Raw genomic sequence first — 19592 nt, 5'->3', positions numbered from 1 at the left:
AGATTACCGGCGCCCACCCGCCAGCGGCATATTCGAACACATCACTTCGCTGCTGCTGCTGCGTTCGAGGTGGGGAGTGAAGATGCAAAGACAGCGCCGCTACCATGCGCTGCTGACCTCACAAGTCCCACCAGCCTGTGAGTAGATGCTGCTCCTCTTACTTGCCTGCAGCCAGCGTCGGCTCACAGCGCTCAGTGCTTAAAGTAAGAGGCAATGAGCTCCGGTGGTAATCCGTGTAAAAATAAAAACGGCAACTGCTGCACAAAAGATCGGCAGCCAGGGGGGGTTTCTAGGTACTCGGAAACCCCCCCTGCTTGCGCGTATGACACCTCATATGCCCTTGATAAATTAGGCCTTGGCTTGTTTATATAACAAAGAACCACACATTTGGAGAAATATATTTATGCCAGATGTTGGGCAGATTAAGTGGATTCTGTACAACTGCTATGAACATAGTTGAGAACATTTTAAAATAAAATGCAGCACCTCTTTCATTTTGTAGATGTGCTGTTCTGCCTACATGGCTCTGCGCTCTGCATCATGCATTATGACACTTTAATTGCATTTTATATCATCTATTTATAGTTTTAAATAATTATGCTTCATAAAAAGAAGTGTAGAGCAGATTTTATATACATAGTAATTTCATGACACCAGTATCCCAGTTTAGCATATTGAAATTAAGGGAGCCTTACCCTTTATGCCACACAATATGATCTGCAATATACAGTGTGTCAAAACTAAAAATAGAGACATTTTCAGAACACCGTTTCAAGCAACACATCTTTTAGCTGTGACTCAAGTGGCAGTGCCTAGGGGCGGCACCTGTTTAGGGGCTACTTGAATGCTTGTGTGGGTACTGTCAGCCCGAAAAATACCAGTAACTGCTAAATATTTCCATTGTACTGTACCATATGCCATCTTCAATGGAACGTAAATGGGTAGGACATGCACATGCTGTCCCTGTAAGCTGTCCTACTTAGTAAATAGTTATAGATAATTAAAATGCTATAGTTAGTGGCTTTTTATTATTCTATTAAATTGGATATGATCAAATGAGGGCTTATAACCAATCATTAAATAAATAAAAAAATTAGGCAGGCGGGGGCGGCCATTACTGTTGTGTCTAGGGACGCCCTCACCCTTAAATCTGCACCTGGTTGTATGTCAATAGAAGACAGTAAGTGACAAAGAGTCAGAACTATGCTCATTCACTGTGGACAAATCTCATAAACTTGTTTGGGACAGTCCTATAAAAGTATGGTCATGCACATATGGCCAAATGCACAGCTGTGTCATTCCGGTACATATGCCTTCTTGCAATGGAAAAAGCTGGATGGGGAGGGTAGAGTCTTCTAACGTTGGACCCTATTCCGGTTGGATCGCAAAATTGAGAAAACGCAATCCAGCAGATGCCATTTTTCGGGTGGGTCTCTGACTTAAGCAATGACCATTTCCAGCCTCTTGTGTATGCCGAATTGTGGAAGACCTTGACTGACGCAGATGGAAAAACTTTTCAATGTTACGGTATTTGCATATGGTTATGCGATCACATCGCGCATTGAGCTGCAGTCACAATTTTTGAAATGGGATTTTTTTTCTCTATTTCTATCGCAGCAACTGCTTCTTAGCAAGATTAGCAATCCAACCTGAATACGGTCCATAGATCGAGTAACATAAGGACATATTAGGACAGTTGCAAACAGATGCAGAACTGCACATGGATTCACTTATGTCTGCATAAATTGCGGGTGGATGAAGGCATGTGCAGTACAATAATGATGAGGATGAGGATGATGCAAGCAATAGAACACAGCTTTGCCTGGCTGATTGCAAGTTCTCTGCTAACCCTGATAGGTGCTTTCTTTGTTACTTTGATGGATAGTTGTTCCTGCTCTTGACTATGAGATAGCATTTTATTGAAGTCTAATGGAGAATGTGTATTTTGCCTGTAAAACAAATGGTTAAGAACATGGATTTAAGTGTATGTGATGTATGCCTGGTGTAAAGTGGACAAATAAACTACTCTTTCAATCTTGCAATAGTTTCAACTTTGCATATACAAGCACTTGCAGCTTGAATACATTTTACATCTGGGACTTAAGATGTAATTGCAGCCAACTCTAATTTAGAACACAGGGGCAGATTTATGAAGCCTGGAGAAGTGATAAAGCAGTAATAAGTGCAAGGTGATAACACACCAGCCAATCAGTTCCTAACTGTAAATTTACATATTGGAGTTGATTGGCTGGTGCGATATCACCTTGCACTTATCTCTGCTTTATCACTTCTCCAGGCTTAATACATTTCCCCCACAGTTTAATTTTGTGGGTACTTTAAGAGTTTACTGAGTTTATATTTAGGATACACCTGCTTTAAAAGTGCTAACAAATCTGGATCTTTGGGTGATTACAGGACAGTCAGGAAGACTTGGCGACAAAGGATTCTTTGGAGATAGAGGAACAAGTGGCATTGAAGGGATGAAAGGAGAAACTGGACAACCGGGAAACAAGGGGCAAACAGGTATTACTTTCTGGATAATAAGCAATAAAGAATATCATGTTGTTGGTTTTCTTAAGTGTACTACTAACATACCACTTTGTATTCTCCACCAATATGAAAAAAAAAATACAGCCTATCAATTTATTAGGAAGAAGCGATGTACTTGAGATGTGCGTTACTTTTTAATATTCTTATGGATAACTGTAGCAGCCTGCAAAATGCAGGCATCGGTGAGTTCCCCCAAGTCCGCCTGATGTCTTAAAGAGGCAGTCATGTAAAAGTCCTTTTAAATTATTGTTTCTTTAAAACAGTGGCTGGAATCCTCAGGATCTCACCGATGCCTGCATGCTATTACATTTCCCCCTTACAGTAACCAGTAATATACAAACAGTTTCATTTGTTTTATCTCTCTAATCTTCAGTCTGGTTATTGCATTTGGCTGTCATAATATATATATGTGTGTTTATTTCTTATTTCTCAGGGTTGCCAGGCCTTTTGGGATTGCCTGGAGACCAGGGAGAGCCTGGATTCCCAGGGACTACTGGTGAAAAAGGAAGATTTGGAAATCCAGGTTTACCTGGTCAGCAAGGTAAAACTCCACATCACTCTAGTATTGTTTATAGTTCATGGCTGAGATATATATATGATACTAATGACCATGACTGGATATTCTTTATCCTAAGAGATCTCTACAAAGTGCTGATTTTCTGCACCTCTCCCACCTGTTAAATATATTACAACACAATGTGTAGTAGTCTTGATAGATGCAAATGAGGAAGAGACGTTCATTTTCAGTCTAGGCTTTACACAATAGTTTAGGAGTAATAATCGGTTCTTTCTCTGGAGGAGCATTCCTCAGTGTCATTACTATATAATGTAAGTAGTGACTTACTTAATATTGTGTATATGTTCTGGGTTTCCTACCTCTAGCTGCATGGCAATCTTCCTCTAGTAATACCTAGCTATAAGATCATCTTCTGCTAGTAACACCTAGCTGTAAATCCATCTTTATCTAGTAATACCTAGCTGTATGGGCATCTTACTCTACTAATACCTAGCTGTGTGGCTGTTTTTCTCTAGTACTACCTAGCTGTGTGGACGTCTTCCTCTAGTAATACCTAGCTGTGTGGCCGTCTTCCTTTAGTAATACCTAGCTGTATAGCCATCATCCTCTAGTATTAACTAGTTGTTTTGGCATCATCCTCTAGTATTAAGTAGCTGTTTGGGCATCTTTCTCTAGTAAATACCTAGTTTTATGGCCATCTTCCCCTAGTAATACCTAGCTGTATGGCCAGTGCCGGATTAAGGGGGGGTCTAGGGGGTAAGCACACCGGGTGCCCCTGACTTCGGGGGCCCCCTAGCCGGAGTTGCTGTTCAGTGCACAGGGATGATTCTGCCTGTCCCCAGACCCTATGACCAGCAGCAGCGTCAGCCACTGGAAGAGCTGCTGCCTGCACCAGGACACGTGAACGCACATGAACCCAGGATTTTGCTTAGTCTAAAAAGGTCCTGAAGGAATATCTTTGGTCGAGCGTCCTGGCATTTCATCCCAGGTCGCGACCTAGGTTGAAGCTGCAATCGACCCGTGATGCGGTGCAGAGTGCATGGTAAGCCGGGTCACGGCGAACCAGCACCTGGAGCTTGGAGATGATCATCTCTAAACGCTGCCTTCTGTAGTGTCGGCAGTGATGTCACCAACCCGGGAATATGCCAGGTTGGGTCACAAGTCTGAAAGGAGTCTCAAGCCAGGTCTCAAGCCGTGTTCAAATAACTGGGTGCGACCCGGCTCTGCGAATCTGAAAGGGGATATTACTGTGGAGTGATCAGTTTATAGCAGGTCACTGTACTCCTGTATCGTTCCTTATACATACCTTAACTATTTAAAGCTGGAATCTACTATTGTAACATACAATCTCTTAATTCTATAAAACTATAGTCAGTTATTTCATTCTTACAGGCTTTCCTGGACCAAGAGGAACTTCTGGCCTTGAAGGTCCAGCAGGCAGAAAAGGATATCAGGGGGCGCCAGGTACATTTTGCATCAATAGAGCTTTAGTAAATAGGACAATCACTGTTAGAACAGGATGTAAATATCTGTGCATTCTTCTAAACAGGGGCTGATGTACCTGGCCTACCAGGCTTAAGAGGAAGTGCTGGCGAAAAGGGCAGTCAGGGAGAGCAGAGCACGGTTGTTGGATTTCCTGGCAATGTAGGTGCTAAAGGAGCCAAAGGAGAACCAGGTTAGTGTACCAGTTCTACACACATATGTATTTAGACATCTGTCCATGTATTATTGTTATTATAAATTAATGTAAAGTTGGATTTAAATCCAACTCGGTAGCACAAAATGTGCATTTCAGTAGAAGGAGTTTCCATTGTGGTGGCTTCTGCCCTGATGCATACAGTAGGCTGTGGTGATGATGATGATGATGATTATGGTCATTCGCACAGACCTTACATGTCCTGCATGATGATATGCATGATTTTGACACATCGGATCGATATATCATTCGTAAAAGTGCAAATTGTGAACCTTTTACTAATGATAGCGATCCGATACGCAGTCCCGCGGATCGATTGTCATATCTTCAGTTCTCAGGCAAGATCGGAAGCTATCGTCAACGACAGCATGCTCCTGGATATGGCCACGCATCAGATCTTTTGCAAGATCTTAAAGATCTATAGCATGAGTCCAGGACTGCCAGGGAGCTGCAGGGGAGTTCAAGAGAAATTGTTAGCAACATTGCTCGTTTGCGAGCCGTTCTAATGTATGGCCACCTTAAATACCTCTACAGATACACTAGTAGTGTGAGATGTGTTATACAGGTTGAGTCTCCCATATCCAAAATGCTTGGGACCAGAATTATTTTGTATTTTTCTGTAGTTTGGAATATATACATACCATAATGAGATATTTTGGGGATGAGACCCAAGTCTAAACAAGAAATACATTTATGTGTCATATACACCTTATACACACAGCCTAAAGGTCATTTTATACAATAATTTGGTGCATTACACAAAGTTTGTGTACACTGACCTGAATATCTCAGTTGTGCTCAAAAATATCCTTATTTCGGAATATTGTGTATTTTAGAATTTCTGATATGGGAGACTCAGCCTGTAATGTATCATATGCTTTTAGCACATCTTATGCAATTCGTAGAAATGATTTAAAAAATTGCATTTTATATAATATACACATTCACATGCATCTCAAGAAGCCTGCACCTCTACATATTACACAGATTGCATATTTTTCTTTGAAAGCAATTTATGTCTAAATTTGTAGTGCAGAAGTGATACATGTCATTAAATACAGTCAAATGTTATCTTGTGCTCATTGGGCTAAGCCATGTGTAGTTTAAGAGAAATAAAAAATGAAGAGGGTGGTGCTATAGTTATAGTGGGATGGACGGTGTGCGTTGACTATGAGCAGATTTTTCAGTGGTGCTCTCCCGCCCCCATCCTGAAGGTACCATAGTGTGTATATGCTAAACCTCCACCCCTGTGATACCGGAGTTCTGTCTCAAACCATAAGCATGCTCATAGGGCCTGATTTATGTTTGTAAGCATAGCAAAAAATCAGGCAACTGGGCAAAACTATGTTGCACGGCAGGTGGGGCAGATGTAACGTGCAGAGAGATTTGGATTTGGGTGGGGTGTGTTAAAAATAAATCTGTCTAACATTCGTACATGCAAAAGCAGCCAGTATTTACCCTGCACAGGAAAAAATATAAATGTAGTTCCTCCCCTTGCATGGTAACATGGGGGTAGATGTATTAATAGTTAGGAGCTGATTGGCTAGTGCCTTTATCACCTTGCACATATCACTAGTTTATCACTTCGTTATGCCGTCTCCAGGTTAATACATCTGCCCCATGGTTTGTTCCAGACACAAAGTTACATGCTTTTTAGCTTTACTTACAAACAGTAATCAGGCCCATAGTCTGTACAGAAGTATACCATAAAGATATGTGTAAAATACATATATATATATATATATATATATATGCACAGTCATATAGAAAATATGTTTGAACTGAATATGCTTGCTTTGTAAAAAGTCCAACTCATTAGATTAATGGTTGCTGATGGTAAACCTTCTTATTGGGAATGTGTTGTGTTGGCATTAGGTTCTCCTGGTACCATGGGTTTACCTGGATTTGTTGGAATGCGTGGATTTCCTGGTATTGCCAACCGGTCGGGGATACCCGGAGATGTTGGGGCTCCAGGACCTAGCGGACAGCCAGGTAAACTATATGTATACATTTTTCTACTTTTTCAAACACCAGGATGTGCAAGGAATCTTGCAGCGAGACATCTTGCCAATTCGTTTGTTTGGTAGAACCAGGCAATGAAAAGAAATAACATGATATACTGTAAGGCATGGCTCAAAAACAGCAGAAAGATACAATTATTTAAAAACAACAATAGGTATTTCATTTATTTATCCAGTCTATCAATCAATCTTTGATAAAATAAGACATCAGCTTGGAATTTAGGCAGTAAATCTGAGAATTAGCCAAAGGGAAAAAATGGTGATGTTATACCTGTATTTTATTCCTGTAGCTAATGAGAAAGGGATATGCATAAAGTAATATAGTAATTACATGCAAAAACAAATGTCAAACATGTTTACCAAATGTAACCACCCATACGTAAATAAACAGTTTAAGCAATTTATTTCATTTAATCCAAATAAAATTCCATAATTATTGTAGTAGATGTTTTCCATCTTGTATATATGTTTTTATATGTTTTGGGCTGTGTTTAACAATTGAAGAAGTGGGTAAAGGTGTTAGGTAACAATTTTCTGAAAATGTAGTGTTGTTTTTTTTTAATGGATGAAGGAGTTATGACCTCCGGATCATAGTAACAATGGTCAGGATTCAATTCGATGACAGTTGAATAACGTCAGTAATTAGCTCCCGGGGCTATTCAATACAGTGCCCTGTGACACCGAGTGACGGCATTTCTTCTCGCACAAGTTCTGTGGCTGATTAAAACCAAGTGAAATGGAATCTTGAAGTCAGCCAGCCACAGAACCTGTGTAATTAATATGTGTCCAGAATTAAAGGGATGAGGTGGCAAACCCTAAGGGGCAGGCATAACACAAGATGTGAACAATTCTGCATACAGGCAATGCGAGAGCAGATGCGCCTGATTTCCATCCAATCCAGCACATGGCTCTCTCATCAGACTCCTGCTCTCCCAGGATGCTCTTAGTGTTGAAGTTTGTGAGACAGAAGAAACTGTAGACAATTAGATCATTAGAATGTTCATAGCAGGAGATTAGTGTACTGGTCAAAGGCAGGGGACTCACTGTGATTGTGTAAGTAGGACATGGCTATGTGTAACAGGCAGTAGTGGATCTTGCTACGGGCACACGGTACTTTTGCCCGAGGCGCCACCTTCCAGAGGGCGCAGCCGCCGTAGCAAGATCCACTACTGGTGGTGCCCCCCGGCGCTGTGCTGTCACAGCTGTGCGGTGCGCGACGCACCGCACGGCATTGTGGGAGCGGCACATAGACACTAGGGGTCATAATTGACCTCTAGTGTCTATGCTGTGCTATGGGAGAGACGTCATGACGTCTCTTCCATAGATCAGAGGAGTGGCGCCGGCGGCCAGAGATGGAGATGGGGGTAAGCAGCGGTCGGGAATCAGGAGCGGGGATGGTGAGTATTAATTATATATATATATATATATATATATTTTTTTTTTTTTTTTTGTAAGCGGCACAAACGGGGGCACAACTCTACAGGGTGCACAACTCTACGGGGGGCACAAGTCTACAGGGGGCACAAACGGGGGCACAACTCTACAGGGGGCATACCTGACCATGCCCCTTTATGAAGCCACGCCCCCATTTTTGCCCGGGGCGCCACAAGGGCTAGAACCGGCCCTGGTAACGGGCAGTATCATGATCTGAGGAGGGGGAAAACAGAGCCAAATAGGAACTCATAGTTATCAAAGAGGCCCAAAGACAGATTTTTCATCATCGTTCAATGTAGGGATAGAAAATATTATTTAAACTTATTTAACAAAAAAAGTAAAAAAGAATTGCCTGGGCAGTTGTATGATGCTCAGCTCCCAGGTAGCAGTATGCCAAGACTTACCTCGTAACTGGTCTGTCAGGTCCCTCTGTCAAATGCATGACGTTTTTGCCAGATCACACACGTGTACTGTACTTAAAACCTGTTCTCAGGCTTACAGTAGCAGTTTTGTTAAACAAAAACAACAACAACAATTAATGGAAGTTAGAAAAATAATTACATTTATTAACAATGGAAAAAATACTTTATTTTAGCAATAAATTATTTTCTCCTTTTTTGGTCACCAGTGTCGCCCTCTGGAAACAGAGATAGTGATAGAAGGAAAGTGGCAGCATTTGTACTGCAAGTGCGGGGGAAGCTATCACTGGATAAAGCTACCATTAATGATACATAAAAACAGCCACCACCGCTGATAGCCCTTGATAAATATAACAAAAAACCTTGTATCAGTGTAAACATCCTTTTTCACTGGAATTAGGGCTTTTCATGGTTTCATAAAAAGACCCCTTAAACTGAGTGATAAAAGAATGTGCTTGTGATGTATACCTGATGACGTTCATGCATCTAATGTCTTATAACTAGAAAGCACTAAAGAGAGTTCATGTATTAGTAACTTTATATGCTGATTATATGGAAACTTAAATGCTTATGTTTTCATATAATCAGTACTGTATATTTACATTTTATACTCTACTGCAGGCGTGGGGAACCTTTTTTCTACCAAGGGTCATTTGGATATTTATAAAATCCTTTGGGGGCCATACAAAAATTATCAACTTAAAAATTAGCCTGCCCCCAGTCAGTAGTTATGCCCCCAGTCACTTGTTATGCCCGATTAGATTTGCCCCCAGTCAGTTGTTATGCCCACTGTCAGTTGTTTTGGCCCATTAGATATGCCCCGTCAGTTATGCCCCATTAAATATGCCCCCTGTAGTTATGCCCCATTAGATATGCCCCCTAGTAGTGCCACACACACACACACACACACACATTAAAATAAAGAAAAAAAACCCACAATGCTCACCAGCCCTACTCCTGCTTCCGGACCGCTGCCCTCCCTCTCCTCGAAACTATGGGAGATGTCATGACGTCTCTCCCATAGTGCCGCACAGCCACACATGTACACTGCCTGAGCCAGAAGCTGGAGGTCAGGAGTGAGCTCCTGCGTCCGGCTGCTGCTGAGGAGCCGGGCGCCCGCTGGTGGTAAAATCTCAGCGGACGCTCGGCATCTCCTCTCGTTTAGGTGAGCCTGGCCGGGCCGGATCAAGTGGCTTTGAGGGCCTTATACGGCCCTCGGGCCTGAGGTTCCCCACCCCTGCACTGCTGTATAAAAATGTTACTCTGCTGGTTTTATCAGATTTCTTACTAAAGGGTCTGTCGCCAGAGGTAGCCGGATAATGCTATTAGCAGCTGTATAAGCTACTTAAGTACGGTAAACCCCTATTTTCTGTAGGAAAAAAAAATACAAAAAGCTTTTATTCGGGATTTATGGATTTTCTCCCTATGGTAAATAGACCTCTCAAACCTGTTTCACATACAGTATTGAAGAAAAGGAGCCGCAGCTATTGTATCTGACCACTGGAGGGAGTCGTCTACTCATTATGCTCTTTGTATTTTACAATCGCCATATTTGACAGCAGCAATTCATCTATAAAAATTAGAAAAATAAATAAATGAAGCAAAAATAAGAGAACTCATGCTTTACAAAAACAAACCAATATCAAAGATAGGAAAATATGGGTTTTTAATTTTCTATTTTTTCAGAGAGTGAAGGGTCTATTCATGCAGCAGTGAAAGCCCTGTTTCACAAAGCACTTCAGAAAAAAAATACTTTTCACTGATTTGTTGTATTTAAGAAGGGGTATACCGTGGAGAAGTATAAGATTTTTCCAGCCGTGCCCTTCATTAGTGTTAGAATTGCTTCTTCATGCACTGATATGGGGGTGTATTTTGTTTGCGTTTTGTGTCTCAGTTCTATTTTGTGTGACCAGTGTCCGCCCTCTGACGTGGTGGATGCCGGTGCATGCTCAGTGTAAAGGTGCCTTATCGGACCCATAATATTTAATTCTCTGCACTGCTTGCTTGGATCACAGAGGTGATCGCTGGATAGGTACTGTAAGTATTACTGATGGCTACATAACACTACTATATATATTGCATCGGTATGATGCGATATATAGGGGTATATTCAATTGAAGTCGAAAGCTGCCGTCTGTCGAAAAGACGGCAGTTTTCGACTTTTTTAGGTCGGAAGGGGTTCCGACCTATTCAATATAACCCCAAATTTTTCGACAAGTCGATGAATGTCGAAAAGCACGTGGATCGGCGGAATAGCTGCCGATCCACGTGCTTGTGTCGAAAAATTGGCCCCCTTTTCGACCATCTCAGTTCGACTTTAAAAAAAAGTCGAATGAGATGGGGACAGCAGCGCCGGAGATGGGGAGAGCCGAGACGGGGACGGGGTGAGCAGCGCTGGAGGATGTCACAGCCGCGTCCACCTGGCTCTAGCAAGCGAGACCTCGCTTGCTGGAGCCAGGTGGACGCTGCCATGAGCGGTGGCTGTGATGCAGGGAGGGACGGGGGAGAGGCAGAGAGACTGGGGGAGGGGGGGAGACGGGGGAGAGTCGCGGGCAGATGGGGGAGAGCAGCGCTGCTCTCCCCCGTCTGCCCGCGACTCTCCCCGTCTCCCCTCCCGCATCTCAATTCGACTTTTTAAAAGTCGAATTGAGATGTCATTGAATAGCCCAGGTCGGATCCATTACGACAAATGAATGTCGGAATGGATCTGACTTCAATTGAATATACCCCATAGTGGTAATTAGCAGTAGTCACTTTATGGTATACTATTTGCTAAAGGTTACTTTAAAACACTCTTGGCAGCTTTAAAATGTAGTCCGTTTTTTTAAACAGCCTCCTGACATTGCCAATTAATTTTTTGCATAACCAAACTGCACTTTCCGGCACCTACTGATGCTAACAAAGGAATTTCCCTGCTGACTGGCTACTTGTAATTTTAGCACTCAGGAGCAGATTTCTTAAGCCTGGTGAAGTGATAAAGTGGAAGGTGATAACGCACCAGCCAATCAGATCCTATCTTCCATGTTTACAGTCTGGGTTTGAAAAATGACAGTTAGGAGCTGATTGGCTGGTGTGTTATCACCTTCCACTTCATCACTTCACCAGGCTTAATAAATCTGCCCCTCAGTTTGCCAGAAGATTATAGTGTGTAACATATACGATATTTAATTAAAAGAAGTGGCACCTCCAGGTTTTGTCCAAGAAAAAATAAGCTCATTCTTTTGCAAATGGCTACAACTTTGCTCATAAAGAAATGCTCTTCGATAGATCTAACTGTTGACGTGCATCATTTTATGGCTTGTTGCTATGTACTAATAGTCTATGCAGGAGATCTCCCTGATTTCTCCTACATATGGCTAATTAGCACTGCAGATCACTGGCCCTATTATTTTCAATGGGGACTATGGCCCTCATTCCGAGTTGTTCGCTCGGTATTTTTCATCGCATCGCAGTGAAAATCCGCTTAGTACGCATGCGCAATGTTCGCACTGCGACTGCGCCAAGTAACTTTACTTTGAAGAAAGTATTTTTACTCACGGCTTTTTCTTCGCTCCGGCGATCGTAATGTGATTGACAGGAAATGGGTGTTACTGGGCGGAAACACGGCGTTTCAGGGGCGTGTGGCTGAAAACGCTACCGTTTCCGGAAAAAACGCAGGAGTGGCCGGAGAAACGGTGGGAGTGCCTGGGCGAACGCTGGGTGTGTTTGTGACGTCAACCAGGAACGACAAGCACTGAAATGATCGCACAGGCAGAGTAAGTCTGAAGCTACTCTGAAACTGCTAAGTAGTTAGTAATCGCAATATTGCGAATACATCGGTCGCAATTTTAAGAAGCTAAGATTCACTCCCAGTAGGCGGCGGCTTAGCGTGTGTAACTCTGCTAAATTCGCCTTGCGACCGATCAACTCGGAATGAGGGCCTATGATCTGACCCCTATGTACCAAACTATGAAATCTTCAATTTGCACCATCTTCAGCTGGCATAAACTGCTTTAAGCCTACAGTATGTAGAAGAAGGATCTTCCGACAGATGTGAAAGACTCCTCCAATATGCTGTGTAAGTAACTGGGAGGGACAGCAGTAGCTAAATAGCTGTCCCTGTGAGTTAAGTTTAGTATATAGTGGGGATATTTTTTTATTCAAAATAAAAATATCCGCCATAATACAGATTATTAATACATAGGGGAGTATCCAAATAGTCCCGAAAATCTTCCATCCTTTTTCCGTGGTTTTTTTTTTTTTTACATTCATGATAATTTTTTCCCCTCTTTATCCAATTATACCCCTTTTTTTTTCAGATAAATAATTTTTATTTTTTGTCTGTAAACACATAGGATCAGGATGAGTTTCCAGAGCTAGGTGTGTTTGCGAAAAAATGGGCTCTAAGGTAGAGATGTGCACTTGAAATTTTTCGGGTTTTGTGTTTTGGTTTTGGGTTCGGTTCCGCGGCCGTGTTTTGGGTTCGACCGCGTTTTGGCAAAACCTCACCGAATTTTTTTTGTCGGATTCGGGTGTGTTTTGGATTCGGGTGTTTTTTTCAAAAAACACTAAAAAACAGCTTAAATCATAGAATTTGGGGGTCATTTTGATCCCAAAGTATTATTAACCTCAAAAACCATAATTTCCACTCATTTTCAGTCTATTCTGAACACCTCACACCTCACAATATTATTTTTAGTCCTAAAATTTGCACCGAGGTCGCTGGATGACTAAGCTAAGCGACCCTAGTGGCCGACACAAACATCTGGCCCATCTAGGAGTGGCACTGCAGTGTCACGCAGGATGGCCCTTCCAAAAAAAACACTCCCCAAACAGCACATGACGCAAAGAAAAAAAGAGGCGCAATGAGGTAGCTGTGTGAGTAAGCTAAGCGACCCTAGTGGCCGACACAAACGCCTGGCCCATCTAGGAGTGGCACTGCAGTGTCACGCAGGATGGCCCTTCCAAAAAAAACACTCCCCAAACAGCACATGACGCAAAGAAAAAAAGAGGCGCAATGAGGTAGCTGTGTGAGTAAGCTAAGCGACCCTAGTGGCCGACACAAACACCTGGCCCATCTAGGAGTGGCACTGCAGTGTCACGCAGGATGGCCCTTCCAAAAAACACTCCCCAAACAGCACATGACGCAAATAAAAAAAGAGGCGCAATGAGGTAGCTGTGTGAGTAAGCTAAGCGACCCTAGTGGCCGACACAAACACCTGGCCCATCTAGGAGTGGCACTGCAGTGTCACGCAGGATGGCCCTTCCAAAAAAAACACTCCCCAAACAGCACATGACGCAAAGAAAAAAAGAGGCGCAATGAGGTAGCTGTGTGAGTAAGCTAAGCGACCCTAGTGGCCGACACAAACACCTGGCCCATCTAGGAGTGGCACTGCAGTGTCACGCAGGATGGCCCTTCCAAAAAACACTCCCCAAACAGCACATGACGCAAAGAAAAAAAGAGGCGCAATGAGGTAGCTGTGTGAGTAAGCTAAGCGACCCTAGTGGCCGACACAAACACCTGGCCCATCTAGGAGTGGCACTGCAGTGTCACGCAGGATGGCCCTTCCAAAAAAAACACTCCCCAAACAGCACATGACGCAAAGAAAAAAAGAGGCGCAATGAGGTAGCTGTGTGAGTAAGCTAAGCGACCCTAGTGGCCGACACAAACACCTGGCCCATCTAGGAGTGGCACTGCAGTGTCACGCAGGATGGCCCTTCCAAAAAAAACACTCCCCAAACAGCACATGACGCAAAGAAAAAAAGAGGCGCAATGAGGTAGCTGTGTGAGTAAGCTAAGCGACCCTAGTGGCCGACACAAACACCTGGCCCATCTAGGAGTGGCACTGCAGTGTCACGCAGGATGGCCCTTCCAAAAAACACTCCCCAAACAGCACATGACGCAAATAAAAAAAGAGGCGCAATGAGGTAGCTGTGTGAGTAAGCTAAGCGACCCTAGTGGCCGACACAAACACCTGGCCCATCTAGGAGTGGCACTGCAGTGTCACGCAGGATGGCCCTTCCAAAAAACACTCCCCAAACAGCATATGACGCAAAGAAAAAAAGAGGCGCAATGAGGTAGCTGTGTGAGTAAGCTAAGCGACCCTAGTGGCCGACACAAACACCTGGCCCATCTAGGAGTGGCACTGCAGTGTCACGCAGGATGGCCCTTCCAAAAAACACTCCCCAAACAGCACATGACGCAAAGAAAAAAAGAGGCGCAATGAGGTAGCTGTGTGAGTAAGCTAAGCGACCCTAGTGGCCGACACAAACACCTGGCCCATCTAGGAGTGGCACTGCAGTGTCACGCAGGATGGCCCTTCAAAACAATACTCCCCAAACAGCACATGACGCAAAGAAAAATTAAAGAAAAAAGAGGTGCAAGATGGAATTGTCCTTGGGCCCTCCCACCCACCCTTATGTTGTATAAACAGGACATGCACACTTTAACCAACCCATCATTTCAGTGACAGGGTCTGCCACACGACTGTGACTGAAATGACGGGTTGGTTTGGACCCCCACCAAAAAAGAAGCAATTAATCTCTCCTTGCACAAACTGGCTCTACAGAGGCAAGATGTCCACCTCATCATCATCCTCCGATATATCACCGTGTACATCCCCTTCCTCACAGATTATCAATTCGTCCCCACTGGAATCCACCATCTCAGCTCCCTGTGTACTTTGTGGAGGCAATTGCTGCTGGTCAATGTCTCCACGGAGGAATTGATTATAATTCATTTTAATGAACATCATCTTCTCCACATTTTCTGGAAGTAACCTCGTACGCCGATTGCTGACAAGGTGAGCGGCGGCACTAAACACTCTTTCGGAGTACACACTTGTGGGAGGGCAACTTAGGTAGAATAAAGCCAGTTTGTGCAAGGGCCTCCAAATTGCCTCTTTTTCCTGCCAGTATAAGTACGGACTGTCTGACGTGCCTACTTGGATGCGGTCACTCATATAATCCTCCACCATTCTTTCAATGGGGAGAGAATCATATGCAGTGACAATAGACGACATGTCCGTAATCGTTGGCAGGTCCTTCAGTCCGGACCAGATGTCAGCATCAGCAGTCGCTCCAGACTGCCCTGCATCACCGCCAGCGGGTGGGCTCGGAATTCTGAGCCTTTTCCTCGCACCCCCAGTTGCGGGAGAATGTGAAGGAGGAGATGTTGACAGGTCGCGTTCCGCTTGACTTGACAATTTTGTCACCAGCAGGTCTTTGAACCCCAGCAGACTTGTGTCTGCCGGAAAGAGAGATCCAAGGTAGGTTTTAAATCTAGGATCGAGCACGGTGGCCAAAATGTAGTGATCTGATTTCAACAGATTGACCACCCGTGAATCCTTGTTAAGCGAATTAAGGGCTCCATCCACAAGTCCCACATGCCTAGCGGAATCGCTCCGTGTTAGCTCCTCCTTCAATGTCTCCAGCTTCTTCTGCAAAAGCCTGATGAGGGGAATGACCTGACTCAGGCTGGCAGTGTCTGAACTGACTTCACGTGTGGCAAGTTCAAAAGGTTGCAGAACCTTGCACAACGTTGAAATCATTCTCCACTGCGCTTGAGACAGGTGCATTCCACCTCCTATATCGTGCTCAATTGTATAGGCTTGAATGGCCTTTTGCTGCTCCTCCAACCTCTGAAGCATATATAGGGTTGAATTCCACCTCGTTACCACTTCTTGCTTCAGATGATGGCAGGGCAGGTTCAGGCGTTTTTGGTGGTGCTCCAGTCTTCTGTACGTGGTGCCTGTACGCCGAAAGTGTCCCGCAATTCTTCTGGCCACCGACAGCATCTCTTGCACGCCCCTCTCGTTTTTTAAAAAATTCTGCACCACCAAATTCAAGGTATGTGCAAAACATGGGACGTGCTGGAATTTGCCCATATTTAATGCACACACAATATTGCTGGCGTTGTCCGATGCCACAAATCCACAGGAGAGTCCAATTGGGGTAAGCCATTCCGCAATGATCTTCCTCAGTTGCCGTAAGAGGTTTTCAGCTGTGTGCGTATTCTGGAAACCGGTGATACAAAGCGTAGCCTGCCTAGGAAAGAGTTGGCGTTTGCGAGATGCTGCTACTGGTGCCGCCGCTGCTGTTCTTGCGGCGGGAGTCCATACATCTACCCAGTGGGCTGTCACAGTCATATAGTCCTGACCCTGCCCTGCTCCACTTGTCCACATGTCCGTGGTTAAGTGGACATTGGGTACAACTGCATTTTTTAGGACACTGGTGAGTCTTTTTCTGACGTCCGTGTACATTCTCGGTATCGCCTGCCTAGAGAAGTGGAACCTAGATGGTATTTGGTAACGGGGGCACACTACCTCAAGCAATTGTCTAGTTCCCTGTGAACTAACGGCGGATACCGGACGCACGTCTAACACCAACATAGTTGTCAAGGCCTCAGTTATCCGCTTTGCAACAGGATGACTGCTGTGATATTTCATCTTCCTCGCAAAGGACTGTTGGACAGTCAATTGCTTACTGGAAGTAGTACAAGTGGTCTTCCGACTTCCCCTCTGGGATGACCATCGACTCCCAGCAGCAACAACAGCAGCGCCAGCAGCAGTAGGCGTTACACGCAAGGATGCATCGGAGGAATCCCAGGCAGGAGAGGACTCGTCAGAATTGCCAGTGACATGGCCTGCAGGACTATTGGCATTCCTGGGGAAGGAGGAAATTGACACTGAGGGAGTTGGTGGGGTGGTTTGCGTGAGCTTGGTTACAAGAGGAAGGGATTTACTGGTCAGTGGACTGCTTCCGCTGTTGCCCAAAGTTTTTGAACTTGTCACTGACTTATTATGAATGCGCTGCAGGTGACGTATAAGGGAGGATGTTCCGAGGTGGTTAACGTCCTTACCCCTACTTATTACAGCTTGACAAAGGCAACACACGGCTTGACAAATGTTGTCCGCATTTCTGTTGAAATACTTCCACACCGAAGAGCTGATTTTTTTGGTATTTTGACCAGGCATGTCAATGGCCATATTCCTCCCACGGACAACAGGTGTCTCCCCGGGTGCCTGACTTAAACAAACCACCTCACCATCAGAATCCTCCTTGTCAATTTCCTCCCCAGCGCCAGCAACACCCATATCCTCCTCGTCCTGGTGTACTTCAACACTGACATCTTCAATCTGACTATCAGGAACTGGACTGCGGGTGCTCCTTCCAGCACTTGCAGGGGGCGTGCAAATGGTGGAAGGCGCATGCTCTTCACGTCCAGTGTTGGGAAGGTCAGGCATCGCAACCGACACAATTGGACTCTCCTTGTGGATTTGGGATTTCGAAGAACGCACAGTTCTTTGCTGTGCTTTTGCCAGCTTGAGTCTTTTCATTTTTCTAGCGAGAGGCTGAGTGCTTCCATCCTCATGTGAAGCTGAACCACTAGCCATGAACATAGGCCAGGGCCTCAGCCGTTCCTTGCCACTCCGTGTGGTAAATGGCATATTGGCAAGTTTACGCTTCTCCGACGACAATTTTATTTTAGATTTTTGAGTCCTTTTTTTACTGATATTTGGTGTTTTGGATTTTACATGCTCTGTACTATGACATTGGGCATCGGCCTTGGCAGACGACGTTGCTGGCATTTCATCGTCTCGGCCATGACTAGTGGCAGCAGCTTCAGCACGAGGTGGAAGTGGATCTTGATCTTTCCCTATTTTTGGAACCTCAACATTTTTGTTCTCCATATTTTAATAGGCACAACTAAAAGGCACCTCAGGTAAACAATGGAGATGGATGGATACTAGTATACTTATGGATGACGAGCGACTGCCGACACAGAGGTAGCTACAGCCGTGGACTACCGTACTGTGTCTGCTGCTAATATAGACTGGATGATAATGAGATAAAATTAATATATATATATATATCACACTAGTACTGCAGCCGGACAGGTATATATTATGTAATGACGGACCTGCTGGACACTGTCTGTCAGCACTGCAGACTCCTAAAGTAAGCTACTAGTATCAAGAAGATAGAAAAAAAAACCACGGGTAGGTGGTATACAATTATGGATGGACCAGCGACTGCCGACACAGAGGTAGCTACAGCCGTGGACTACCGTACTGTGTCTGCTGCTAATATAGACTGGATGATAATGAGATAAAATTAAAATATATATATATATATCACACTAGTACTGCAGCCGGACAGGTATATATTATGTAATGACGGACCTGCTGGACACTGTCTGTCAGCACTGCAGACTCCTAAAGTAAGCTACTAGTATCAAGAAGATAGAAAAAAAAACCACGGGTAGGTGGTATACAATTATGGATGGACCAGCGACTGCCGACACAGAGGTAGCTACAGCCGTGGACTACCGTACTGTGTCTGCTGCTAATATAGACTGGATGATAATGAGATAAAATTAAAATATATATATATATCACACTAGTACTGCAGCCGGACAGGTATATATTATGTAATGACGGACCTGCTGGACACTGTCTGTCAGCACTGCAGACTCCTAAAGTAAGCTACTAGTATCAAGAAGATAGAAAAAAAAAACCACGGGTAGGTGGTATACAATTATGGATGGACCAGCGACTGCCGACACAGAGGTAGCTACAGCCGTGGACTACCGTACTGTGTCTGCTGCTAATATAGACTGGATGATAATGAGATAAAATTAAAATATATATATATATCACACTAGTACTGCAGCCGGACAGGTATATATTATGTAATGATGGACCTGCTGGACACTGTCTGTCAGCACTGCAGACTCCTAAAGTAAGCTACTAGTATCAAGAAGATAGAAAAAAAAACCACGGGTAGGTGGTATACAATTATGGATGGACCAGCGACTGCCGACACAGAGGTAGCTACAGCCGTGGACTACCGTACTGTGTCTGCTGCTAATATAGACTGGATGATAATGAGATAAAATTTAAATATATATATATATCACACTAGTACTGCAGCCGGACAGGTATATATTATGTAATGACGGACCTGCTGGACAC

The 19592-nt window shown here is 44.1% G+C and overlaps 1 protein-coding gene across 2 annotated transcripts in view; it reads left to right on the top strand.

Annotated features, from left to right (window-relative positions):
• Nucleotides 1-19592, top strand: part of COL4A2 (collagen type IV alpha 2 chain) — a 711921-nt gene that overhangs the window by 637149 nt on the left and 55180 nt on the right. For both annotated transcript variants that reach the window (XM_063953175.1, XM_063953174.1), the window contains 5 exons: nucleotides 2416-2523; nucleotides 2984-3091; nucleotides 4460-4531; nucleotides 4617-4742; nucleotides 6639-6755. In XM_063953175.1, coding sequence (XP_063809245.1) covers nucleotides 2416-2523; nucleotides 2984-3091; nucleotides 4460-4531; nucleotides 4617-4742; nucleotides 6639-6755 — 531 coding nt within the window. The remainder of the gene's footprint in view (nucleotides 1-2415; nucleotides 2524-2983; nucleotides 3092-4459; nucleotides 4532-4616; nucleotides 4743-6638; nucleotides 6756-19592) is intronic.

This window comes from Pseudophryne corroboree, chromosome 2 (assembly GCF_028390025.1).
Source record: "Pseudophryne corroboree isolate aPseCor3 chromosome 2, aPseCor3.hap2, whole genome shotgun sequence".
NCBI lineage: Eukaryota > Metazoa > Chordata > Amphibia > Anura > Myobatrachidae > Pseudophryne > Pseudophryne corroboree.
Note: the sequence above shows the minus strand (reverse complement) of the source record. Positions and strands in the feature narration are given on the sequence as shown.